The sequence below is a fragment of the Acomys minous genome, assembly GCF_964271855.1.
Source record: "Acomys minous genome assembly, chromosome: 10".
Lineage (NCBI taxonomy): Eukaryota > Metazoa > Chordata > Mammalia > Rodentia > Muridae > Acomys > Acomys minous.
In genome coordinates this window covers 25718478-25746086 of record NC_140491.1, presented here as the reverse complement: position 1 = coordinate 25746086, position 27609 = coordinate 25718478, and the positions used below count along the sequence as shown (strand labels likewise).

At 37.9% G+C, this 27609-nt stretch overlaps 1 protein-coding gene across 8 annotated transcripts in view; it reads left to right on the top strand.

Annotated features, from left to right (window-relative positions):
• Window positions 1-27609, top strand: part of CPEB2 (cytoplasmic polyadenylation element binding protein 2) — a 57281-nt gene that overhangs the window by 11071 nt on the left and 18601 nt on the right. For 4 of the 8 annotated variants that reach the window (XM_084799887.1, XM_084799891.1, XM_084799892.1 and 1 more), the window contains 3 exons: window positions 2128-2218; window positions 14313-14363; window positions 21922-21945. In XM_084799887.1, coding sequence (XP_084656013.1) covers window positions 2128-2218; window positions 14313-14363; window positions 21922-21945 — 166 coding nt within the window. The remainder of the gene's footprint in view (window positions 1-2127; window positions 2219-14312; window positions 14364-21921; window positions 21946-27609) is intronic. The other 4 variants (XM_084799889.1, XM_084799893.1, XM_084799894.1 and 1 more) reach the window with 1 other exon arrangement.

The following is a 27609-nucleotide window of genomic DNA, read 5'->3' as shown; positions in this document are numbered from 1 at the left end:
TGTAACATGTATTTCATTCATCAGCTAGAACTTCATTTGGTAGCAAAGCTATTTTTGTATCTGATACTTGCCCCAGTTTAGTCAATTAGCAGATTCCATAGAGCATTTTGAGATTTAGTCCTTTAAAATTACCATTTTAGTAGTAGTCTTTACACTCACCCAGCTCACCTTACACATTTTATAGAGATCTTATGGTAGAGATAAAGCAGTACTCATTTAGCAGACATTTGAGAGGTAGATGTGTGTGATAGGAAGGACCCAAGCCTCAATTACTTTAGAAGTTTAGTGGGAGAATCCAGGAAGATAAACACATTCCTTGTGCACACTGCAGAGGAGAAACAGACAGGAGAATCGGAGACATTAGTAACCATGTAAGTCTTGCTTGCACAAAGGCCATCCTCTTCTCCTCTCCCATTCCGTGTCATTTATTGTCACAATACGTTTGATCTTTGTTTCTGTGATTTTAAGTGGCCTGTAGGCACCATTTTGTCTGACACGATTATGTTCTAGAAGATGGAGCCAGGGTATTGTGAAGAGGTTTTGTGGCATAAACAGTCACAAAGCTTAATGCTGTTTATAATACTGTCATCTATGAACTGCTGAATCACACTCAGTAAGGGTGTACACCCGAGTGTTTTAACCCCCCTTTCACATAATTCTGAAGCATGTTGGAGTCTAGAGAGCACAGCTACGATTCACTGCTTCTCTTTGTCTCCCTTTCCAAGTTTTCTTATTATAGTAAAGAGCATTAGAGATGGGCATGTTGTGTGCTTAGGGTCTTTCAAGTGAAGGTTAGTTAAGTTGGACTTCTTGGTGGTGGTTGGTGATAAATTTGGAACATGACCTCCTCTGTAGCATCCTTGCATCGTTCAGCGTAACTACTCATCCTTCCTAATTCCTTGATAGCACCTTGTTTAGTCTACAGTGCTGATTCTGGCTCCCTAGCTTTAAAAAAAGCATACAACCCTAATTAAACATCAAAGGGGAATAAATAAACAAACCTTGTGTTTCTCTTTAGCTTTCTAAAGACCTAGTTCTGGATATCTTCTGGATAGTGGGTCTCTTAGGAAAAGGGTGAAAACTATAAACCATTTTTGAAGAAAATAACATAGATAAATCTACCTATGGGTGCACATAATCCTAGAGACTTCTAGTATAATTTGAAATATATGCATCCAGGTTAACCAGTGCTTTCCTTATAGACTTACAGTTGTGAATCTTTTCTTGTTTTCTGTGCTGATCATTTTGAGAGTTTTGGCCTATTCTTTTCTCCACATGTACATGAATTTGTACACTCATCCATACAACAAAATTGATGGAGGTGTTGGCATTGAAATATTTTGGGAAAAGACTTTCAGAGTCTCTGGAAGGCGTGGACCATAGCTTGTTTGGCTAGTTTCCCACACATTTCATTGCATATTCATTTAGTATGTGTTGAGCAAAATTATAGTGTAAATTTGTAGGCACTAAAGAACTGAGTGCCTTCTAGCAAGCAAGCAAGGGGATTGTACTTTGAGCAATCCGACACAGAAGGCAGACTCAGAATTGAAGAAGTGGGAAGTTGAGCTGAGAATGAAAGTGAGATTTAAATGTAAATATGCTAGGCATTCATTTTTTTGTGTGACATTAGTATATAGTATTTGATTTGTGGTGTATAAAATATGCATTTGTTATTTTGCAATTTGGATAACTAATTTGAGTTTTAATTATCTGATAGATGTTTAAAGTGTGGTGCAATTGTTAAATTCTTCTCCAAGATTCTTATTTTCCAAGTGCCAATATCTGTCTTCCCAGATATATGAGGAAAAACAGAAGCAACTGAAAATGTTGTCTGTGTGTAGTATTTGTAAAAATGACCAGAAAGATTATTTCACTGCACTCAGTTAATACTGCCAATGAAATCACATTTTTCTATATTTTAGAGGTGAATGTGTTAAATGTTGTCCCTCAATGAGAAACATTGTAGTTGACAAGATCCTTAAGTGTCAGTATTTTCTTGAGATACATGTTAAGTAATAATGTATTAATCCAGTGTCTTGTTTGATATAAGAGATTAATTTAAATAATGTTTTTAACTTTTCTTTAAAATCACATAGATGTTATATCTTTTCTTTTTCTGTCTTCCAGGATCGAAGTAGAATGTATGATAGCTTGAACATGCACTCTCTGGAAAATTCCCTTATTGATATCATGAGAGCAGAGCACGATCCTCTCAAGGGTAGGTAGCATCTTATACCATTGATTTCATATCATATATTGGTTTGTCTGTCTGCATATGGACATTAGAACTTATATAAAAACTAACTTATTGATACGCAAAGAAATTTCATTAGCATTCTTAATTCATATGTGCTATTTTCTGTCTCTTGTTGTCCCTTTATATTAGTGGTGAGCATCTTGCAAGTGCATCACCTTTAGGGAAGATCAATATTAGTTGACTAATGTATATAACACAGTATCCAAATTTTAGCCACTTAAAGCAACAGTAAATACTGCCACACACAGTGTTAATGTTTTTAGCTAGAGTTTAGATTACTGTGATAAAATATTATAACCAAGAGCAACGTGGGGAGGAAAGGGTTTATTTCATCTTAGGATTTGTCATCCATCACAGCAGAAGTCAGGGCAGGAACTCGAGACAGGAACCTGGAGGCAGGAACAAGGGCAGTGACCTTGGAGTAATGTGCCTAGTCTTTCTTGACAAGGCTTCTGGAAGATGCTAATAATAATGGTCATTGCCACACTACTTGTTATCTGTTTTTCTAGCCCAGGCAACTGACAAAGTAGAACAGCTTCTAGAGAGAGGACCAGAAAGGAAATGAAACCACTGAATGATACTAAGAATAATGACTTTTAGAATTACAAGGAATTCGTACTTTTTGTTAGAAAAATTATCTTCATCTCTGAAAAAAAGAAAAGAAAATACACTCCTCTGTGACTTTTATGGATCACTATGTTGGCCAATTTCTGTTTCTGACTGGCATATTTTATTTTCCACATGTGTTATGCTACCTCTCATGCCATGTGTAACTACCAACACTGTACCTGAGCACTCGTACTTGAGATTTCTTCTTTTACTTGCTGCATTCCACATTTTCCTGCTTTATCAAACAATTTATTTTCTTTGTCCACATATAATGATGGTTGTACTTTTCTGGGAGTAAGGATGCTAGGCCTCTGTATAGTCTGTCTAAGCAAAGTGACAGCAAATAGAGTTAGCCAGTCAGGTTAACCAATGCACTTGCTATTTCCTTATCTTTCCTTTCCTCATCTTCAGGGCAGCATTTATCTTCTCTTGTTGTTTTATCCCAGATCATTTCTCCTGTTTAATATACAGACAAACTGCAAATATGTTCCTCACAGGACCAAGAGAAAGCTTATTTTTGCTTCTTAAAATGTCTCCTGTAACCATATTTTGCTTTGGCTTTGTCATGAGATCTACCAATTGGCAGGAGATGGAAAGTGCACAGTTTAAAATGAGCTGCTGGTTCTCTTTCTGTCGTAACAAGAGATTGTATTACGTGTCTATTGCTGCAAAACAAATAACTCAGAATTTAGCTTAAAACATTAACAGCAATCATTTATCTTACATAATTTCTAAAGGTTAGAACGGGGGAGCAACTTGAGGAGTCAAGAAGTTGGCTGACCCTGCAGTCAGAAGCCTCAGTTAGGCTGAAATTTTCTTTTCCGTATGGTTGGAAAGTTAGTGGAAAGCTATTGAAAATAAACCTCAGTTCCTTGCCATATGGACCTCTCCACAGGCCTGCTTTAGCCTTCTCACTGCGCAGGTGCTGGTACTACCTCAGCTTACGCCTGTTGCCCAGAGTGAGTAACATAAATCAGTGTAAATGTTTCAGTGTCCTCGAGCCTAGCGTCAGATGTCTCGCACCATCCTTTCTATGATATCCTAACAAGTGAGCAAACATGGCTCCGATATGGAAATATGAAGAGGCGAGGACTAGTGGGAACCATTCTAGGAGTGGAAGTCATGAGGGATCAAAGGCAAATCTGTAAATTCTCATTCACTTCCACTCATAAACTTAAGGGAAAAGATTAACTAGTCAAGGTGCTTATCAACAGGGAGGAAGCAATTGAGTAGATGTATAGAATGTGGAAAAGGCGAAAGATTACCAACCTGGTTAAGAACTAAGTGACTGCACTCACTCACAGGAGCAACCTCTCATCCCACTTTGATCCAAAATTCTTTGCTCTAAATCCTCATTTTTCCAGCGCACACCTCCACGTTTTAAGATGGAAGTTTCTATGGTCTAGTATAGTGCGTGGAAAGCTCTCGTCTTGTTGGAGAGGTGCAGAAAGCAAATGGTGGCAGCCAAAGATGGAACTTACGTGGCCAACTTTGTACCTTTTGCCAACTGTGCCCTGGGAGCATAGACACTGTGAGGAAAATCTGTGGGAATCATAGCCTGCTGGGGAAGGAGACGGACCTTATACCAAAACTACACATATACCTATCGATGTTGGAAATACCATGGAAGGAAAAAGTAAGATGTTTAGGGAGATGATAAATGGAAATTTATTCCTAATTTATATGTCGAGTAAAGGAAATTCTGATACAAAGCGGGAGTAGAACAATGCTAAAGAATAATTGAGAGGAAGCGTGCTTATGTGTAAAAGCATGCGTGAGATTGTAACTTTTGAAGAGCTGTAAGACTGGTCTTAGCTTGTTATTTGGGGCCACATGACACTTTTGGTCATAACCCGGCTCACTCAGCATTGTCAGACATGTGCTGCCCTTTGCTGGGGAATCAGAAACACTAATGCGCTGTGAGTGCCTCTGAGCCAGCTGCGTTATCTGCCCTGGGTTCTTTCTGTTGACACCCTATTTCTAATGACTGGCGAGTCTCGGCAAACTGTGCTCTCTTTCCAAAGGAAGAATAAATGTGAAATGTTAAGTGCCTAAAGAAAGTCATGCTTTGCCAAGTGCGGTTGCATAGTTTTACAATTCTGTATTTGCATATCTACTTAAAATAGTCTGTGATTTTCTTATGTTTATGTGAGTCAGTCCATTCCCCTTTTAAACAAAAGAACAAGAGAGATCATTGTAAGCCTTCCCTCCTCCTGCTCCCAACAATTTGTAGAAGGGGGGGGGGCAGCAGGGGTGGGAAGAGAAGGTCATTCTGTGTAAGCATTTAAACACAGTGCTCTCCCTCAAACTGTAAGGACAAAAAATTGAATTTTAGCTCATAAAAAGACTTTAGGGAGAACAACAGTTTGTGTAACAGTTATTGAGATGATCAGTCTCAGCTGGTCATAATGACTTTTCCAGTGTTTCCTGAATAGTGCAAGAGAATTCAGAAACAAGGATTTAGAATGTGATTTTCATGCCAACAAATATTTTTAAGTACATGCTTTTCAAAGGCTTTAAAAACCCCGTCTTTATTACCTAGTATCAGTTTTATTACTCACTGATAAACTCCTGTGTTTACCACTCCAAAGCAAGAAGCCCTGCTGGCTTTCGAGAGCCTACCTGTGAGAGATAAGAACCTCTTAGCTGTCTGTGGAATGCCAGGTTCTTGCTGTCTTTCCGTTTTGCCCTCTGTTTCTCTCCCATCGACTTAATAAAAGGGAATAAAGTCCAGGCCACAAAAAGTCTTAGGTGAATTTGAAGCTTCCTGTAGGAGAAATTTTATTCTAGAACTTAGGAACTTGTGAGAGGACAGAGGCCCTCAAACTCATGGCGGGTCCACTCCCCACAATTGTATATTTTATGAAAAACACGGTCCTAGAAACTAGTACAGAGAATAAGGGCAAAAATAATGATGAAAAATGGAAATGCTTAGTACATTTATTTATTAAAACAAAATAAATTGCAATACAAATACCTCAGTGACAAACACTTGAAACAGTTTGGTGGCCTTCACCTACAAGGCTCAGCCATGTTCCCTCTGACAGAGGAAGTCAACCTCAACACTGACTGTGGTTTCTTTCAGGCACCTGTAATTCCTAGAGACAAAATTTTTACAGCTACCAAAAGTATATAGACAAATATCAGGCATATAAATAAAAAGAAAAGAAAACCCAAATCCCAAATATTGCAAAATTTGATGCCTTAAGTAGAAAAATTTACATCTTTCCTCATATGTCACAATCAAAACACAGTTATAATAAAAATATTGTACAAAATTATCTTCAGACTGTGTTTGTAAAACATAATGAATTTCATATTTGGATTTTATTTCATATCAAAAGAATTCATTCGTCTTTTTCCTCCTCAGTTATATCCTGATTATGGTTTTGCCTTGCTCTTTATCTTTCCAGGTCCTCCCTCCTCCCAGCAAGGTCCACTCCCTTTCTATATCTTAAAACAAGCAGCTTCTAAGGGAATATAATATAATAAATGCAATGTAATATAACATAACAATATAGTGTGATAAAATAAAAACTAACACTTTGGAGTTGAACAAGACAAACAGAAGAAAAAGAGCCAAGAGAAGATCCGAGACCCACTCACACGTACACTCAGTAACCCCACTGAAAACACTAAACTGGAAGCCATCATTGATCCACAGAAACCGTGTCCTTGCCTTAATGGCACCTAGGCCTTGCCTTGCCAGGCCTGCTTTACAGTACCTATTCCACTGATTTTTACTATAGGCATTACGAAAATTCTTTCAATGTTAAACCCTCTAAACTCATGATCTGCTGGTTTAAAAATAAAACTATTGGTTTGATTTGTATTTTTTTTTTTTTTTTTTTGTGGTACTAGAGTAGAGTACAGAGCTGTGTGTTGTCGCTGTTTCACCATTGAGCTCTCGTGTCATGTGACTGCAGTTTTAGAACCCTCTTAGACAACAATTTTCAGAACTCTGCTAATATGCCTTTCAACTTTATTTGATCTTCGGTTATTTGAAGGTTTTTTTTTTTTCCATTCCTAATGTTGCCTATGATTTCTCTATATCCTTTTTTCCCCCCTGCTTGTTTTAGTCTCATGCTGGACACTTTCCTGAAATACTGAGACTGTTTACTATTCATACGTAGAAGTAAAATACAAAAATATGAATGCGAAGCTCTGTCTATGGTTAAATGTAACTAGTAGTAACTGAAATAAGCCTATGATACCAATAACATCTGTATTAGCTCTTTTACTGTGGTCCAGGAAGCAGAGCTTGGTGTATCCTAGTTCTTTTTTTTTTTTATGGAATCTGTTAGTCTAGCTTTGTAGCCCTCTGTGAAAAACCAAAAAGTTGTCTGTGTGTCTGTTTGGTGCTTTGACAGTTATTAGGCTTCCACTGGAGTTCCTGCGTTCAGTCCACCTCTGCTTTGCCGTCAGGGTTAGCCAGAGTTTCTTGGTGCTGCTTCTCAGCAGGCATCTGCTATTTCCAAATGGCATTCCCCACTCAGAGTGCACTGGGGCTACGTTTTCAGTGACTTAAGGCTGATACAGTCAGTTTTCCTTCTAAAATACACAGCTTCCAAAAGCTTATTGACATGGCTCTCCTGTGATCCATCCCATTTATCTTTGCCCTGGTGAGAGAGTTCTCTGTCACAAAGCTAAAGACACAAATAAAAGTATTTCTTCCTCATGTTTAACTGGAATACTGTGTAGTCCCTGCTCAACTTGTCCTTCCTTAGTGAGGGATCTTCCACATCCCTACAGGGTAGATCATATTGTGTGAAAGAATTAGAGAAGAAATGACTTCAGAGTCATTTATTTCAACCTTGACAACTTCTATTTTTGTTTTTAAGTACCTTTTAAATGAGACTGTGTCATGGGAACAGTAGCCGGGTGTCTGTTTTTACTTTGCCTTCATATGTATGAAAATGCCAAGCAAATATAGGCACAACAACTATTGTTTGTATACATAAAAACTTCCCATTATAATTATGTTCTTCACAAATAGTTGTTTAGAGCTTCCAGAATCATCAGATATGATATTCGTGCGTGTACAATAGCATGTAAATTACAGCAAGGATTTTAGATATTTACACTTTTTAAATGAAAAGCTCATAATGTTTGGCTTTCTGACTGTAGATCTATAGATTGATAGATGCAATTTGACATAGAAGTTGAAGATATTGTCAGTCGAAAATATATTTACCATACCTAATCTACTAAATGTCAGCCAAGCCTACTTTACATGTGCACAGAGCACTTCCCACAGTGTTCTAGAAAGTGTTTTAGGGCTCAGGCATGTAGCTCAGGACTCCTATATTGTCCAGAATTCCCAGAACATGAGTTCATCCCCACATAGCACAGAAATGATCCTTTGAATATCTTATGCTGAATATTTTACTGAAAGCAGACACTGAGATGGGGATATGGAAGATTTTTCTACCATTGTAATTTATGGAGTGTCCTTATTACCAACCAGAGTAGTTTATAATTGTCACTTGCAATATTTGCTCTCCCATTTCTTATTTTTTAATAGCTGTCAGCATTATTTTCATTTTCATAAATCCTTTCTTAGGAGGTTGATAGCCATTAGCTCAACTTGATTTTAATAATTTTTCATATAAGTTTAATATAATAACTATAATCCATTATCACACCAGATAACTGATGACTTAAGTTTAGTGTTTTCTTTTTTCCTCTTAGTTATACTTTGCTTGAAAATTTTTATATCATGTGGTCCTTTGTGTGTGTTTGTATATTTTAAAGTATAAAATGATAATAAGACAAAGATGTAAATCATAATATGGCTAGATGAAAACGTGATAGGATCTTGACTTAAGAGTGAGCAGTTGAGTCTAGAGGATGTTGGCTTTATAAGCTAGAAGTAAGGGTGTTTCTGTTGCTCTCTTGGAGTCTGGCCTGTGGCTTTAAGGGTATTGTTTTCACATTTTAATGATCTTATTCCTAAGACTTTAGGGAAGATGCATAAAGATTTGAGATGTGGGGTTCGAAATTACTGTCCTGCACACTGGAACTGATTATTAGAAATTGCAATTATTCAGCGTTGATAATGACTACATTCATTCCAAGTGGATTTTTGGAACTTCATATATAAGGTCTTTAGACACAGAAGTAAAGGTGAAGTATAGATTGTGAAAAAAAAATATTGTATTAATAAACCAAACAGTGAAAGCAAGGCTTCATTGAAAGCACATAGTGAAGAATGCTAGTTGTCTTCAGGTAAGAAGTCATAGGTGTGGGCGTTTTTACATCTCTACACTCACCACACATCAAACACATTCTTTCCCTACAACCAGTATATAACTGTTTGGCCATACTTTATATTGGATACCAGTGGCTTATTATTAATGAATACTGCCAAGTGTCAGCTGTAAGTAGTAGACCTTGGCAGTTCCTGAGTTGGTGCTTTTAACCACTGTGCCTTTCTTTTTCATTGGTCTAATATTTATTCTAACCTAGGTTGCTTATGACTATAATATGTGATGTCATTTTGTTTTCTCTTAAAGATGTTGACAAAATACATAACATTAAACTTTAGCAATTGCTAAAGAGTCATTAACATTATCCATAGCAGAGATGCCTGAAACTATTAAAAACAGCATCAAACTCTAAACATTGTAACTTTATGGTAGTCTGGTTTGCTAGATGTCTACAAAGTAAAAAGCAGTGAATAGCAGATGCAACATGGTCGCAGCCGACAAAGGGGTAATGCTTACCCTGGGCGGGACAGGGTGGTGGTCTGTGACAATCCACCATGCTGCTTAGAAGAACATACAGCTTAAAGTTTACAAACTGTTTCTTTCTGGAATTTTTCCCTTTAATATTTTCACATGTTGATTAATTAGAACTGAAAATACAGAGAGAAAACCAATAGTAAGAATATTCCTGCTTTCATTAAAGAAAAATGCTTTAAAGATGGGGAGATAATATCTTGGCAGAGATTAAGAAGCAACACTTTTAGACTCCAATATGTTTTGTTATTCCTGTTAACTTTGTTTTGGTGTCGACATACAACACACCTTTAGATAACTGCTCTTAGTTAAGTTTGTATTTCATATCACAGAATAAATTGATGTGTTTACAAAACAAACACTTGAGAGCTTATTATATGCCTTTCTGTTCTAGATGCTAGAAATAGTCACAGAAACAAGAGCCCTGCTCCTTTTAGATCTTTTCTTTTAAAAAGAGTGGTCAGGGATAAGAAGCTGTTAGATAAAAGTTTAAGATGTGCTGTCATGGTGCCCAAAGAAGGAAGCTGCTGTTGGGGACAGGACGGTGTGTGGTGCCAGCTAGCACTTAGGGCTCTGACTGTGCTGAGGGGTGCCGCCCTTGGCAGAAATCAGAAGTAGAAATACCCTGCAATGGCAGGACACCTGGCAAAAAGGCCAGCGTAGTCCCTGTAGAGGATGAGCTGCCAACTGCTTATTGTAATGGATTCTGATACTTTGTACAAGCAAGAGACAGCTTGTTTTCATTTGTGCTACTCTTGGTATAACCAGTTGCTGAATATGCATTTAAATAACCAGCATGAGCTAAGGAATGCAAGCATGCACATGCACGTATGTGTATGTGTGCATCATTATTTAAAATGGTAATAGGCTAATAAATATTAAAAGGTACTGTAAGTCCTCTAGTTTTTCATAGACACATAAAATTTTAAAATATGCACTTTAAAATATTTTAAAATTTCTTAATATTGTAATTTTCACTATTATTTCTGTGTGTGTATGTCCACACACGTGTGCGTGTGCCTGTGCCTGTGTGTGCAGGCACCCAGAGCTCAGTATACCTTTGGAAGTCAGAGAACAATTGTTGGAGTTGGTTTCCTCCTTTCATCATAACGGTCACCGGGGTCAACTCAGGTCTTCAGGCTTGGCAGCAAGTACCTTTACCCATTAAGCCATCCCACCAGCCCCATGTTACTGCTAAAAGAGAAATGTCTAGAAAAGTAACACACACTCATTATTTATGGATGTATTAAAACCTTGTGAACTGATCACACCACAAGCTTGCTTACGATTATAAGTAATGACTTCCCTCAAGACATTGTAAGCTTAGGTCCTGTGGGTTACCAGGAAACTCAGATAGGTTCAGCGAAACTGTGACTTCTCTTGTAGAGTGAACATGCAAAATGTGATGGATGAAGGAGAATGACCCCTGTAGGCCCATGGTTGTGAGTGAGCCATCATCCATTGGCAGACTGGGACTGTGAGGAGGTGGTGTGTCACTGGGAGTGGGCTCTGGGATTTCAAACACCCACACCCCACGTGGTGCCTACTTACCTCTTCCTGTTCATCAGGATGTGGCTCTTAGCTACTCCTCCAGCACCGCTGCGTTTCTCCATGTTCCTCACCATGATGGTAATGAACCTGGAAGCGTGCCCCCAGTTAAGTGTGGTACAGGAAGTGCTCTGGTTGTGGTGTCTCTTCGGCTCTACAGAATGGTGACTAACAGACGTCTACATTCCCTTTCACTCTTTCTGGAGCTGCCCGTCTCTGCCTACTGGCCTAGGACCCCTGACTTTAGCCATCTATCTGCCTCTCAGCAGGCAGAAGAAAAGGAAGTATTTTCCTTCTAAAGCATAGTTTGCAAAAATCGTACATCCCACTTTTTTCTTTTAGGCTCTGACTAGATCTTATACAGTGTGGCAAAGAACTGAGAAGTATTGTTTCTATGGCCTGGGCCTTTCTTTTCATAAGAGAAATTAGCATCCTGTTGTTGATAGGTAAGCATTAGTGTCCACTTGTGTGCCACCAACCTTTTAGACTAGTAGCCAGGTATTAGTTGACAGCAGTGTCTTCTCTTATGTATTGTTTTGTATTGAAGTTTTAAGTGTTCTACAACCCTCTATGCATGCCGTTTCCTGTATCCTGTTATCAGTGGGAAGTCAGTATCAAGCCAGTCATTAAGAGAAGACAGCCACAGAGGCTCCCATCCTGTCAGTCACTCCTACCAATGACGACACCTCAGGCAATTGACTTTATCCTTCTTGTGATGAAGTATCTTCATACTAAAATGGAAAGAAAATAGTGTCAAATTCAAGGGATTGTTAGCACGATTAAATAATTGGCAGTTGAGAACCTATAAAAGCCCCTTGTATATAGTAAGCCCACAGATGTTGGTCATTCTTACTTTCAATTCTTACTTTCCTTGTGAAAGTAGTTTTATTATCATAAGTAAACCATAACTGTGAAACTTAACTTTGCAAAAGTATATTAACATTTTCACTGTAGTGGAGGATAAATTATTAGATAATTTGAGTCCAAGTTTGCTCATTTAATTGTGAGGTGTTTCTACTACATTGTGGTGAGCTCTAATATTTTAGAACATATATAAACATATATTCATTTGCAAGTAGATTTTTTTCCTATTGAACTTGTTTTCTGTGCCTTTTAAAGTCCATTCAAGGGAGGGAGGGTGGGACTGTGGAGAGAGGAGGGAGGAGGCTTTTACCAGGAGGTAAAGTAAATAATTAATTATAATAAAAAGTCCATTCAAATGGCAAGATGTGAAAAGACTGTTTTACAGTCCAAGCGAATAGCCAACCTATTAGAGAACAAAGTTGTTTCTATGTAAAGAAATCTGTCTTTAGGTTGGAACAGAGCCTCAGGAGAGAGGCTGTGCTCTGCCTGCTTAATAGAACATTCTAGCACTGAGGCCTGCATTCCTGGGTTTAGCTCAGTATCCTTTGTGTTTTGTTTTGGGACATACTGTACATAAATAGTTCTTACAGCAGTGAGCAAATGTTACTCAACTTTGGTATTTCTGTCTCTTTGACAGCATTGTATGAAAGAGTGTCTTATGTTTTTACCTTTGTGTGCTACATTCTATTAGGGCAGAATTGCACTGATACAGGCTGCCACTTTTAAAGAAATTTACTGTTTTAAGTCTCCTGTCAGAAAAACAAAAATGTTTGTGGATCTAAATAATTCTTTAAATTTGATTAGATGCAACAAAATGTTAAGAAAGTCCTTATTTCCAAAATAAACAGATTGCTACTAAGTTTTGTGACACATTGCTAACATTAATTTCAAAATTGTATTTCCTAGTTCTTTCTATCTTATGCATCCTCTGTGCATTTTTCTGATTCTCACTCCATACCAGTTTCAGAGCAGTAGACATAATTGTATGTTTCTAGAGGATGGAAGCTCTATTTGACAGTTCATGTAGTTAGCTAATGTCTTCTTTCATGAAGCTTTGAAGTAAATAAGAGGTGGTAAATTGTCCTTTTAAGGGACAACTGCTCAGTTTTCTTAACTATATTGAAGCAGAAATCAAAATGTGCCAGGTATCATTATGCATGTTTATATGTGAATTTCTATATACTAATGTGTGCATATATACAAATATGATCACAATTATGTTATCTGCCAGTTATTCGTATATTTAGTAGATAATCAATTAGCTTCATAAATAAAAACCAACAATCTCTGGCTTTTAGAGGATTTTTGGGCTATATTAAGCCTCGTCAGTATTTAGCTAGGATAGTAAAGGTGGATATAGTACTCGAAATAATTATTTCAAAATCACAACCTTATGCTCACATTTGTGATGGCAGTTTCATGTAGGGTCATTGGGGAGCTATGCTGAGGTGATTTGAATGTAATTCTAGTACTTAATGTAGCCTTAAATACAAAGTAGCAGAGTCAGGCATCAGAAAAAAAGTGTGTATTTTAATGAGCTGCATCCTTGGCATTAGCTAAACAAACATTATGTTGTGCAAATGCTAGTTGAAATATAGCATGTTTGCCGTATACCATCTTTGTAGCATGTATAATACTGTTGTCTCCGAATTTTATAAATATAGTCTTCAAGGAAAGCAACTTAGATCAGAAACTTTGTTGCTATTTTTACAAGGTTTAGTATTTTTACTTCTTCATAAATAATTCTTAAACTCTAAAGGAGGAACACTTATAATATTATTTTTAGTAGACTAGGATGTCGTCTTTGAATTTCTTTATTTAAATATGACAGTATAAAACCACATTGAGTTAAAAAATAAAAGGTTTGTTCTCGCTTTTTTAAAAAAATATTTAGTTATTCATGATTTCAAAATATAAATACATTTCCTTGAAATTTTAATACTGGCAAAAAAAAAAAGCTCTAGAGAAAAATTCAGACTGGGTTCATTTTAACATCTCATGTTTTCTGGACTGGGGCACCTGTACTTCCTTTAAATTCAGATAGAAATAAACACTTGTGTTTTCATTTGCTCTCAAACCACATTGTGATCTTATAGCTTAGAAACTAAGATGAACTTTCCGATTTTGTTTTCAGGTTTCAAAGTTAATATATTTTGAGTTAAACATTAGCTTCTTAGTTTTAAAAAATATACAGTGCTTAATAATTTTCTTCTTTATTCTACTAATCCCTCCACCCTTTCTCTTTTCAAATAGCTTCGTAATCTTCAAATTCTTTTTTTCTTGTCTTTTGCAAGGTCGTTTGAGCTATCCACATCCAGGAACTGACAATCTGTTGATGTTAAATGGTAAGTTTTCCCAAACATTCTATATTTCCATTTGGTTGATACAAGTGAAGATATTTCCTGAGCCTTCCGACGTATAGACAGTTGAGTCATTTTATAAAAATAGACCTGTGTTCAGGCAGTGCTGTCCTATAGCCCCAGTTCTGCAGAATGCTGGAATGACAGTCATGTGGTCCCATGGATACAGACCATTCTGGGCAGCACAACCAAGTCTCAACTTTTACAAACATGAAACAAACCTACAGGAACTAGAAATCTGTGTGTCTTGTCCTAAAAAACAGATTTGTGACAATGTAATTCAGCCATCTCAACCTCAGGAGCAAGGCTTGTTTGAATGTTGGAGTTCTGTTTCAAGTCATGACATAGGAAAAGTAACTTTGTTCCTAGTTTCCTATTTCCCACTCTGTAAACTGGATATGAAGTCTCACAGCTGATTAAGAATTAGATGAGATGAAGTTTGCAAAGGGCATAGACTCTGGTACTCAGTATAAGCCCTTGTATTTGTTTTAAGGAATGTACTCGTATATTTTTAAGTGTAGCAATCCCACTGGTTTTACTTATTCTAACTAGAAATTTAGAAGTTCACCAGTCAGAAAAAAAAAATCTTTGATTACATTTTTTTCCTTACATTGGATAACTGTTAATATGTTTATAGTCACAGGATGTAGTAGCATGACCACAATCATAGGGGTGGGAATGAGGGGAAAGTGCTTTTCAGGAGTACTTTCAAATTAGAGGCAGGCAAGGAGAAGCAAAGAAGAGAGAGAACTATAAATAATACATGCCTAAAATCAAAAGAAGACAGAAAACTATAAATAATACATGCCTACAATCACGTTATTATGTTGACTTGGCTATTTTTGACTTGGCTATTTTTCATGTAAAGCTTTGTTGGAATGAGATGTAATGAACTTGTATAAGCTAATCTGAGAATGACGTCACTGTAAAGTTAAGCTATGTGAACGATGATGCTTTTGACAGAGGGTAGAAAGGACACCTGTCTGCCAGTGGAGTGGGAGGGGCCTGGGACATGTACAGTCACGGGGAGACGATGGGCTTTTCATGGTCTGACTATAATGCACTGAGTTGCCAAATGCATAGCATCCTAGTCTAACCTAGTCTAAGCACCGGGACTTTGAGCAGAGAGATGGGGCTGGAAGCATTATTCCTCTGTATCCATCTAGGCTTTGTTTCTCAGTGCCATTCAAACTGAATTTGAAATAACAAAATAGCTTATTGTTAATGGTCTGTCCATTTGATTTGTGATATATGATAGGCTTGTGTAACAATAAACTATATATATAGATTCACTTCCCTTAAATAGTCTATGTGGGAAATAAAGATAATAACTTCTGAAAAAGTCACTGACATTTTCCATTTTCATGTGTCAGGATACATTTGAAAGAAGGTACCTTGTAAAGATGTCCGAGTTACATCACTCACAGGTTACAGCAGAATGCCAGTTATGGAATCAAGGAGATTGGAAAGGCAAATGGTTTTGAAGCTTATGTTTTGTTTTTGTATTTTGTTGTTATACTGAACTATTAGTTGCTTTTCTAAATTGCTTAAAAGCCTATAAATCTTAACTAAATTATGGTTCTTTATAAGGAAAACATGAAAATGTTTTATTTCAGGCAAGTTGCATCTAGTAGAAAATATGCTTATTTTATTATTTTCTAAATATGAGCACTTTGTCCGCCATTTGGGACCATAATGCGTACTCAGTAAAGAAAGACAACCTGGAAATTCTGAGCTTTTTAAGCAACGGACTGGGGAAAGAAAAGAAGATAGTAACTCTAGGACATCAGAATGTATTCAGGCCAGGATAAGAGACAGTTTGCTCCCTGCGGCTGAATTGTTAAGAGGCGAACCAAGAGTCACTTAATTGGGTTCACCTGTGGGGCTGGAAGTCCCAGTAAGACGTGAAGGTCACTAAATAAAGGCAAATAGCATCATTTGGAGGTAAAGGGAAGTTTTTCCTTAACAAATGAGGTTTAGCTACATTCTTAGCATGTTATGTTCCCAGGAAACCAAGGGATTAAGTGATTGTTAGCACAAGGCTTTTCCTACATTAAATAGTTACCAAATTTTACTAACTGACGAAGAAAGTGCCTCATCTTATGTCATAGACTTAATTCACTGCAGAGAACTTGGTTAAGTTGCTTAACCATTACTTATTATTACTGTAAGCATAGCTAATACTGTTCCCTTTAAAGATAAGTATTTAGTAATACACTTGGCATCTCCATGTGCTGTGGAGGTGTGTGGGTGGCAAGCACAGACTCTGAAGCCAGCTTGCCTTTCTGCACAGCCTGGAACAGCATACCTAACTTGACCTTGACTGCATTTCTTAATATCTAACCCAGAGCACAATGCTTGCCTCGGGGAACTGTTGTAAGGACTGGGTGAGTTCATGCCCATATTTAGAACAGCTCCTGTGAGCAAATATTAGCTGGGGAGAGTTAGTGGTGGAAATCAGGTGCAAAAGATCGTACATAAGTGGAAGTCAGGGCCTGTGAACCGACAGGAGCCGGGAGAGTACTTAGATAGTACCTGATGCAGAGACAACATAACTAGTTTTCAGCTGTTGCCAGGATGTGGTATATGATAAGCAGAAAGCTTGTTTTTGATATTGCAGGGAAACCAATAGGAAGAGGCTACATTAGAAGTTGTGTGTAAGGGAAAAGTTTAGGTACCCTTGTTCCATGGGATACATGGGGTAACTTTCAATGGTACGAAGATGTATTATAAAACAAATGCGTGACTATTACAATTAAGTAGCATTCTTAAGAAAGTACATATAGCTGATAGATATCAATGATTACAGTGTATCAGGCCTGAATGTCTTTAATTAAACATAATACAACATAACTAATAGTAGTACAATGTAAATCAGATAATACCATTAGAAAGGCTTCATAACACCATAGGAGTTAATTACAAGCTGTAGCTAAACTTTAAGATAAAGGATTAAATAAATAGGAAGTCAGTCATGACAGTGATCACACAGCATAGCACTAGAGAGAGCCTCTGCCACACTCATACTGAGCTACTCAGATGTCTCTCAGCATGAGAGATACAACACAAACCATGTAACTCATGGAGTCCTGTAGAATAAATTGTTAAGCCTAAAATGCCATATGAGGCAGAACCTGGAGCCATTAATTATAGCACTTAGGAGGCAGAAGCTAGCAGATCTGTCAGTTGGAGACTAGCCTGGTCTACATAGCAACTTTCATCTATCTAGCCAGGGGTACATAAGAGACCTTGCCTCAAAACAACAACAACAACAACAACAGCCATATAAATGTAACTACAGAGAGATCCTGTTTCTGAATAGATCATGTTCCTCAGATACGTTTTAAATTAAGTTGATTTTATGATCAGAGGCTGCTAAGCCACTGTTGTGTCTCTTTATTTAGTGTTCATCAGCTTTTTAAGGAAGTCATATTATATATAGATATAGACCGTTTAAAAACCTGGTTTTAAATATTTAGAGTAACAGTTTGAATATTTATATTTCTGAGTGTATAAACCTAGCAATATAATATCAGGAAAAAATAAAGACAGTGACAAAAATCTGTATATTTTCTGTAGTAATAAGGAACAATTTTAAGTTATGTATGTCAAATATTTGTCTCCATTTGGATTTAAATTCATTTTCCCCACTTTCCCCAAAGAAAGTAAAAGGAGGAACAGACAGCTTGAAGTATGAGGTGAAGGAAATGGTGTTAGCACCCTAGCTTGAAGTTTAAATTTGTGTTTATTATCCATATATACAACCACTTATATGGTCAAGAGCTTGTTTTGTTTTTAGAATGAAATGAATTATAGGTATCTTCTATTAAGAAAGTTTACCCAAGGCTAGCGTGGTAGAGCATACCTGTCATCTTAGGACCTGGGAGATAGAAGCAGAAGATGAGGAGTGTGTGATAGTCTTCAACAGTGTAGTAAGTTTGAGGCCAGCTTGGACTAGATGAGACCCTGTCTCAAGAAAGCAAGACTATTACTGATGCAGCCCTTCCAAAGGCAGATGCTCTAAATGTCCTGTATCACTGCTTGAAGTTAGGAAACTTGGGTAGCCTTCATATCAAGGCTGCTCACTCCAGGGAGCGTGAATGTGGCACATGATGGTGCAGGATCTGAAAATAACTGGCATTTGGAACATGACTATTTTTCTTTTTAGTTTTGCCTTGTCTGTGCTGGAGAAATACTACTTGCCTTTGTCTTCTCACTAAGTGAATTTTAACCTCAATTTCTAGCTGAATTTGCATTTTTCTTCTTATGCTGCCTTATAACTGAAATAATTTAGCTACACTGAGCAGAGAACCTGTAGTTAAGAACACAAAGTTCCTAAACAAGAGTATAAGTGTTGTTCTGCTGCTTTATTGTTACTGTGGTTAGAACCTGAATAAGATCATTGGTAACTTACTCTGAATTTTATAGCCACTTGTATAAAAGTCTTCAAACTACCTCAGAGCCTCATTTATACATAAAGAGCATCAGCAATCTGTGTATAGTTAAGTGTGTATATTAAATGTCCCTATATATCAAAATGGGCAATTCTTCACTTTTTAATCTAAGTTATTTTTGAATAAATACTTTATAAAGCATTTAAAAATAAATCATTACGCTTTTACACTTTATTTTTTAATATATATTTATTAATTTATTCATATTACATCTCAATTGTTATCCCATCCCTTGTATCCTCCCATTCCTCCCTCCCTTGCACTTTCCCCCTACTCCCTTCCCCTATGACTGTGACTGAGGGGGACCTTCCTACCATGTATATACTCATAGGGTATCCCCAGGGGTCCTGCTCAAACTATGGCACCAGCCAAGGACAATACGTACAGTAAACTAACCCCTACCCAGATCTAGCCAATGGACAGGGCATTCTCCACAGTTGAGTGGAGAATGGGGACTGACTTTCACATGAACTCTGGTGCCCCATATTTGACCACGTCTCCTGGCTGGGGAAACCTGATGGCACTCAGAGGAAGGATAGCAGGCTACCAAGAAGAGACTTGATACCCTATGCACTTTTACACTTTAAATCATATTCTTATTTGGAGCTTCAGAGTGTTTAAAGAAGGCCTTTTAAACACACAGTAGTCATGTAATGGCTGTCTTCTCTGGTGGAGGTTCTTGACTACTCTGCTGCAGTGTTACACTGAAATAGAACCTAGAACTCCACATAGAAATCTTAGTGGAAACATATGTTAGAGACATCATTTGCAGAGCAGTAGCCATAGCAAATGGTGATTTCCATGACAAGGTAGGAAATGGTTTACATAGTTTAGCTTCATTTGTAGACAATTCTGTTTTCCCTATTGATCTTCCACCCCTACCGTATATGCATGTGTAGGGTGCTGAGGCTATGTGTGTGTGTGTGTGTGTGTGCGTGTGTGTGTGTGTGTGTGTGTGTGTGTGTGTGTGTGTGTGCATATGTGTGTGTGCACGCGTATGTGTGTGTGTGCGCACGCATGGCCTTGTGGCCCCCATGGAGGCCAGAGGACAGGTGTCAGAAGTCTGGTTCTCCTTCCACACTGGGTTCCTGGGATTGAACTCAGGTGCTTTGACTTGCATTGCAAGTACTTCTAACCACTCAATAGCAACTGGTCACATCGCTGACTTTGATAATGTAGAGAATTTGAATGTGAGAGTTGTAGAAAAAATAGGGTCTCTTGTACAGGCTCCTAGAAATTCCTCTAGTATGAGATCATTGAGAAAAGTTTCTAAATAATTATGCTCAAGCCTAGGAATGGAATGAAGTGTAAGATGCTGTAAGTATTTACGCGTGTCTGCACTGTTTCAGTAGTGACTTGTCCCATGCACAAGTGCAATAGGTAGGAATGTCGACAGAATTGGTGGGGTCTTCTAGGGCAGGAGCTATTGGCCGCATTCTAATTCGTTGCAATTTATGATTTGATATCAAATTTGTTGAAAATAGTTTCATTTGTTTTATGAATCTTTGATCTATAGAACCATGGTTGAAATTCTCCTAAGTAAACTTAGCTTGACCTCTGTTATTGGGTCACCCCTAGAAAAAAAGAGACCTAACTCCGGCAATGTTTTGGTGCCTGTAGATCACTGGAAGGTTTAATGTAACTGTTAAGATGAGGGAATTTCATTCTCTTTCACTTAATAGCTTTGTTTAAATTACTTTTATCAATCTTACTTTTCTACAGTTTCCTCTTGGGGTGCAACTATTTTAAGAAGTCCTTTTAGGTCTTAGAAGAGTTAAAAAATAAAATTATAAAACTGTTGTCTTCTTCTACCTTTACCCTAGACTAACACATACGTCAAGGAAGGTGTTAAGCAAATCTGTAGACTTTGCATCTGTTGGTGCTCAAAAACAGATTGACTGTCACTATAATGACAGATAATGCTGGTAGCCTGCTTAGAAGGCTGATAAAAGCCTTATGTTTTTTGACTTAATTGCTTGGAAGTAGAAATGACTAAGAGATGACATGTTTGCCTTCCCTGCTAGTTATTATAGGAGAATTAATGCCATATTGGAACACAGTAGCATTTTTTAGAGCTAAGCCTTACTTAAATTTCAAGATGTAATTTTTAAACCTTACATGATGCAGAACATATTTGATATGTAAAATACATCTTTTGATCTTTAATTTTTGTTCTTTATAGAGAGGTCATTTCTTGCAATTTCTAATACAAATTTTGAATTGGTATTTATTCAGCATTGAATTTTTCTTACTTCCCCAATCTATAAGCATGAATTAATACCTTAGTCTTATAGTATTCATTTTGTTTTGTTTTCTTCCTTCCTTCCTATAAATTACCAGGCTACAACACTCATTGTATGCACTGATTGAGGGGAGAGTTTTCTCAACACTGGTAACTTTCTGTGAAGAAATCCTATTCCCACATTATCCATGGGAATAATGTAAACTACAAGTTCCTTTCTGCTTTGTATTGCCAACATTCTCATTCTATGAGGGTAGTCATTTTCATGTAGACTAGAGTTCCTTTTACCCAGAGGCAGACACATAGTAGCTCTTACAAAGTAAGTCAGAAGACTAAAAAACATTATTTGCTGCGATCTCTTACTGTTTCCCTGTGCAGGCTTGAACTCAGCTTTGATGACAGAATTTAGTTCCATAGCTCACTAAGGGTGAATTTTCCTAACCATCTATGTCTTCTGGTGCTACCTTGTCAGGGTTTGGTGCAGTGTAGGCTGATTCTAGGTAGCAATATATACCATGCTGGTTTTTATCAAAAGAAGAAAAATGGAAATTTAATCAAGTTAGTTTAGCTCATTGAGAAAACTGTTTTGGGAACTGTTTATCTGTAAATTGTTACATATTTCTATCATGATTAGGTGAAGCAAGTACTTGTGGGTTTTAAATGTAAATTAGAATAAATAATTTTACAGCTTTAGATGGTTCAGATGGTATATGTATGAAATGCTTATCATAAGTCTTAAAGTAACTGTTTCTAAATGCCCACATAGCTTTTCATATCATGGATATTTGTATGTATGGGCTCAGTTTTAGTTCTAACATTTTACAATTTGTCCTTTGTTTACATGCAGCAAGGAGTTATGGGCGAAGACGAGGTAATTCATTTCTGTTTGCTATAGTTCATCTGTTTCTAATTGGGCTGTATTGATCAATGTCATAATTACTGATTTCAGAATTTTTATGCAATGTCTGAAAGCTCATAGAAGAATCACATGTTGGTGTGAACACTTACCAACTTTCAAATTCTAATTCTTAACCTACAAAGGTGTATTTTCATACTAATATTTATTAAATAAAATCTGTCCTTCTTAATCTGTCCAAAATTTTAACTCTTATTAAAAATCATATTTTTATCTTCTAAATAAGGCTATTTATTTATATCCCTAAAAAATAAGTTTTTAGATTAACCAGAGTGACGTGACACGTGATGTGATTTTTCTACTCTATCAATTGTCTTATCAGTGACTGGCTTTTTTTTTTTTTCTCATTTGGGAATGCCACCTGTGTCAAGTAGATTACTATCATTGTTGACAGAAACCATGTAGTAATGTTTCTGTAAAGCCGAGGTCCTGCCAGCCCCTTTGTAGCCCTGCATATTCCTGGCCCTTCCCACCTCCTTCCTTATAACAAGGATTTCTTTGAGCATTCTTTTTTTCCCTCATTCATTCATTCATTCATTCACTTTTCATCCCAGTCAAAGCCCCCTCCCACCTCCCCTCCCAGTCTCACCTTCCCTCTTCCCCCCATTTCTTCCTCCCCTACTCAGAAAAGCGGAGGCCCCCACCACCACCACCTACCCTAGCTCATCAAAATCCTCATCAGGACCGAGTGCATCCTCTTCCCTGTGGTCTGGCAAGGTGGCCCCGCCAGGGGACTGGCCAAAAAGCAGACAACAGACTCAGAGAGAGCCCCACTGCCACTGCCCTTACTAGGGGACCCACATGAAGCCTGAGCTGCCCGTTGGCTACATCTCTATAAGGGACCTAGGTCCAGTCCATGCATGGTCCTTGGTTGGTGCTTCAGTCTCCACAAGCCCCTCTGGGCCCTGGTTAGTTGGCTCTGTTGGTCTTCATATGGCGCTCCTGTCCCCTGTGGGTCCCTCTCTCCTTCCCCCCACTTTTCCACAAGGCTCTCTATGCATCACCCAGTGTTTGGCTGTGAATCTCAGCATCTGTCTCTAACCGCTGCTCACTGGAGCCTCTCAGAGGACAACTTACTGGGACAAAGGGAGAAGGGTTTGTGGTATGAGGCCACTACTGAACTCCCTGGAAAAGAGGAAATGCCTTCCATGGCCAGAACTCTACCTCTTCCTTTTCCTTGCACAGAAGTTGGAAGGAAGAGAAGGCAACGCAAAAGAAGCAAAACTACACGGGTAGAGCAGCAAGCAGTACCTGATATTTATACTGCTTTGTTCATTGAATAGAAAAAGTGTTTATTCTCACCTCTTGAATGTCCCTGAAGCCATGGAAAACAGACAGTGATAACCATGCCCTTGGCTATATTTTACACATATTTGATATTATCCTCTTTAGCTGATTCTCCAAAAACATAAGAAAAACCAGTGACCGCCACGGACAACCAATGGTGGCATTTTATGTTTTGAGCAGTAGTGCCAATTGGTTATTTCAGTTTAGCTTTGTTGCTGGAGTCATGACTCCAAGTACTTGAGCGAATCTTTGGGTTCTTCAGGTTTCTAAAAACTGGAAGACAGTGAGGTCAAGTAACGATGTAAAGGCTGCTAATAGTGAGCTGTGACGAGAGGGGGAAGGGTACATATCACATGCACTTTCAGATGGGGGCTCTAGTTCACTTCACAGTGAAGTATGGAACTTTGGTTCTCTTGAAAATAACTATTTACCAATCTGTGATGGTTATTATTATTGTTTTGGCAATTTTAAAACTGTAGAGAAGGTCAGAATTCTTTTCATGTCAGAAACCTTAATTTTTTTCTCTCTAGTAACTTGTGTTAAATCAGTTGGCATAGTCTTATATAAATACAGTGGCTAAATTTTTAAGACCAAGGTATCAGAGTCAGTGGTTTTCTTATTATAGCTCAGCTCAGTAACTGCGGAAAATGGTACCAAAAAGGAAAACAGACATTTAATTGCTTGCTGCTCAGATAGGGACTTGCCACCTCCCTGGCTGTGTCATCTCCCTTTGGGAGCTCTAAAGAGAGGAGCTCCGCCTCAGAGCCATCTCAGCAGCCGGTTCTCCACACAGCTGGTGAACTGGCAGAGGAGCTGAGCCTCTTTTTCCTCAGGTGTGTACACCACAGCTCTAGTAAAGTTGTAGTTGTTCTCTAGAGCCGACGTAAATCCACTGCTGCACTTGCAGTTTCCCTGGTTTACCCCGGAAACTGTTGCTGGGAAGGTTTATTTGAATTTAGAAGTACCTTGGTGCGGTAAGTAATTAGAAATATTTATAAGAAAAACATGCACCGCAGAGGAACAGTTCTGAAAGGCGTAGGGATGATGGTATGGGGCTTGCTATTTTCTCTTCATTTTCCCCTCGTGCTTATCCCTTAGCTGTCTCTAAACCTTCTAGCCACCAGGAGCCCTCTGTTATGAGCCCTGTAGACTTGAAAGGCTAGTGAAATGCTGCCGTTCTTCTTTGTTAGAATAAGGTTCTGTTCTTTAGGGATGTGTCAAAATGAGTTGGTACAACTGGCCAAAACCAAGTCCTGACTGGCACCAGTGCCATGTGGGTGTGGCAGCAGCAAATGTCAGAAGGCTGTCTGACTTCCTGGTGGCCAGTGGATTTTAGAAAGAACTGTTTTCTTCCTTCCCACCTTTGCCTGACCTTTCAGTGCAGCAAAGAACAGCACTTTTTGTTTTAAAGATTTCCTACTTGGCTATAGTTAAAATTACTACCAAAATGTCTTTGGTATATTTTTAGTTCCTTAATAATGCCAATAAGAACATTAACTCAAACTGGCGCTACATATGCTTTAGGGATGATCAAAGTGTAATTATACCAGAAGTTAATTGAGCAAAACCAAGATTCCTTACTCCGAGTGTCACAAGCCTGGGGCCATGGGGAAGTTCTTCAGTATCAGGAGGGCACACGGAAGCTCCTTAGCATCAGGGAAACCACCTTCCTTCTGTAGTTTCTGTGGTCTTGTTCAGGGTTTCTTCCATCCTGTTCTGAGAATAAGCATCCTGCTCAGGGTTGGAATAGGGTCAGGATTGTGCAAGGAGGTTTGTAGGATTGCTTAAGCTCTGTCACTCAGAATTTTCTATTCCTAAGTCACAGTCTGCCCTAATAGAGGAATAAACAGCTATTTTCTAGAAAAAAAAAAGCCATATAGGATAATGTGGATCATAGAAATAAAGAAATTGTTTTAATTAATGAACTAAGAAAGCATTTTTTTGAGCAATTAATCCAAAAGTTGGTATATTGCATATGGATGAGAAGATAAGAGAAATAATTTTAGAGTGAGCCAATTTTGGAAGCTCAGTTGCTGAGGTTTTGTATATTCATAGTATGTAGCCGTGTAGATTTACATGCCACTATATAGAAAAAGTTATCAGCAGATATAGAATATATTGCTTACTTATTTCCAGGATTTTTCCCTAGTAGTCTTGTGAAGTGTGAGTGTTCTGCTCTACCTTCTACATCTTTGATAAGTAATTATAATAGTCAACAAGAAAGGGAAAAACTCTCCAAAGCATGAAAAAAAGAAAAAAGTCAGTATTGTAGCTGCATAGAAAAGGGCTAGCCAGCTATGGCCTCTGAGCACAGCCTCCAGTGTTGTAACAGTGTTTAGATTTGGTAGCTCCACTGACTTTGTCTTCTGGTTTTTTGTTGTTTGTTTGTTTGTTTGTTTCCCATTTTGGTTACCTTGGAGCTACATTGATAGCAGAGTTGAGCAATTATAACACAAAATGCACTCCTTTTAAAACTTAATTTACAGCTGCAAAGAGACTGTTCTGCAAACTATACCCTGCCGTATACGGAAAACAAAATTTCAATAAGATTAATTTTAAGGTAAACACACCTGGTAACTAAATTTTCAAAGATGTAAAGTGCTGGTTCAGAATTTATTTCTTTGGCTCTTTAACTTCTGTAAGAAAAGGGACAAACTCTTATTGTGACAAGATATCGTCACATGATTGGTGTACATTAAGTAGTAGATCTTTCCCTTCTTTAGAGAAATATATCAGATAAGTGGCTGTTTGTTCAAATATTGGTCCTCAAGGGAAATAATCCTGAACCTACCTCTATTGTCTTGATAATTTAAAAAAAAAGCCCTTACATCACACTTGAAGCTATTTACTACTTCCATCCTAGAATATAGGAAGAATATTCAGATTCCCATTAACATTAAATATGCTTTCATATTTTTGAATTTTTATAGCTATCCTATAAATAAAATTATGGAACTATCCATAAAAATCTAAGAATCTTGATTAGAATTAATCTATAAATTGGTTGATCTGTGCAAACTTTTTTCCCTCCCATACCCCCTCATTGATATTATAATGAGAAATGTTTGTTCTGAAGCGCCAGCATAAGTTCAAAGTCTGACAAATCAAGTGCTACAGTGCCTGCGTATGTTAGCAAAGCATTAGCAGCAGCTCTTGGACATGCTTGCATTGTGCTGCACACACACTGTCCACATAGCGTACATGAGATGGGGCAGGCCAGACAGCCAAGCTCAGGACACAGTGCTGTTATTGTAGAGTACAGAGTTCTAAGAAAAACAACAGAAAACCCGTGTATTTCTAAACCTTTTTCAAAAAGCAGTTTAAAACGAGAACCTCAATTATAGCTGTTGCAAGGAGCCTTGAGTTTTGTTAAAAGTATCCAAATTACTGATTATAGATTCTGCCAATTATTTTTACTTATGACTGCCAGAAGGAACCAAAACCAACATCATTGTGCATCCCACTTGCTTTTCCTAATGACTGAGAATGATGAACTTGAAGTATGCTTTCATATACTTATTTTTTTTTTAGTTAATGGCTTATTTATTCTGTTCTTTGTCTTTCAAGTAAGTATTAAAATTCATTGTTTTTCTGCTTTTTGGAAGAAAGCAATCACTGCTTTCTAGAAATGAAGACTCTGATGACTGTGGCTAGTGTGTGAAGTGTTCTTGGCCATTGTGTTACATCCTTTGTTGAGCTGAGCTTTGGTCAATGGATCGCACAGCATACGCATGCGTACATTATGCATAGTCCCCCCTAACTGACTGACTGTTAGTGATGTTACAGTGTATTTGTCATGTAAGCGTAAGTGCTATGTTACAGCTCATAAAAATCTGAAGCTTCGTTTACTTCACGTATTGTCCTTGGCTAGTGCCATAGTTTGAGCAGGACCCCTGGGCCCAGATCTGCCCATCATAATGTTCTTCTTGTAGGTTTCTAGGACCCTCTGGATCCTTCTATTTCCCCCTTCTCCCATGCTTCTCTCACCGAGAGTCCCAATAGGATGTCCTCCTCTCTGTCCCACTTTCCTGGCAAGTGAAGACTTTCATGGGACATGGACAGGACATTCTTCACAGTTGAGTGGAGCGTGGGATCTGACTTTCACGTGAACTCTGGTGCCCTATATTTGACCATGTTCCCTGGATGGGGAGGCCTGGTGGCACTCAGAGGAAGGATAGCAGGCTACCAAGAAGAAACTTGATAACTCTAAACATTTGTGATCTGTGTTTTTTATCAAGATAAAAGTCTTTTAGACTTTTGTTCACTATATTTGTGGTCTGTTATTGCATAAAAGTACTTCAAAATGAATTTGTATGCAAAATATTAGTATGT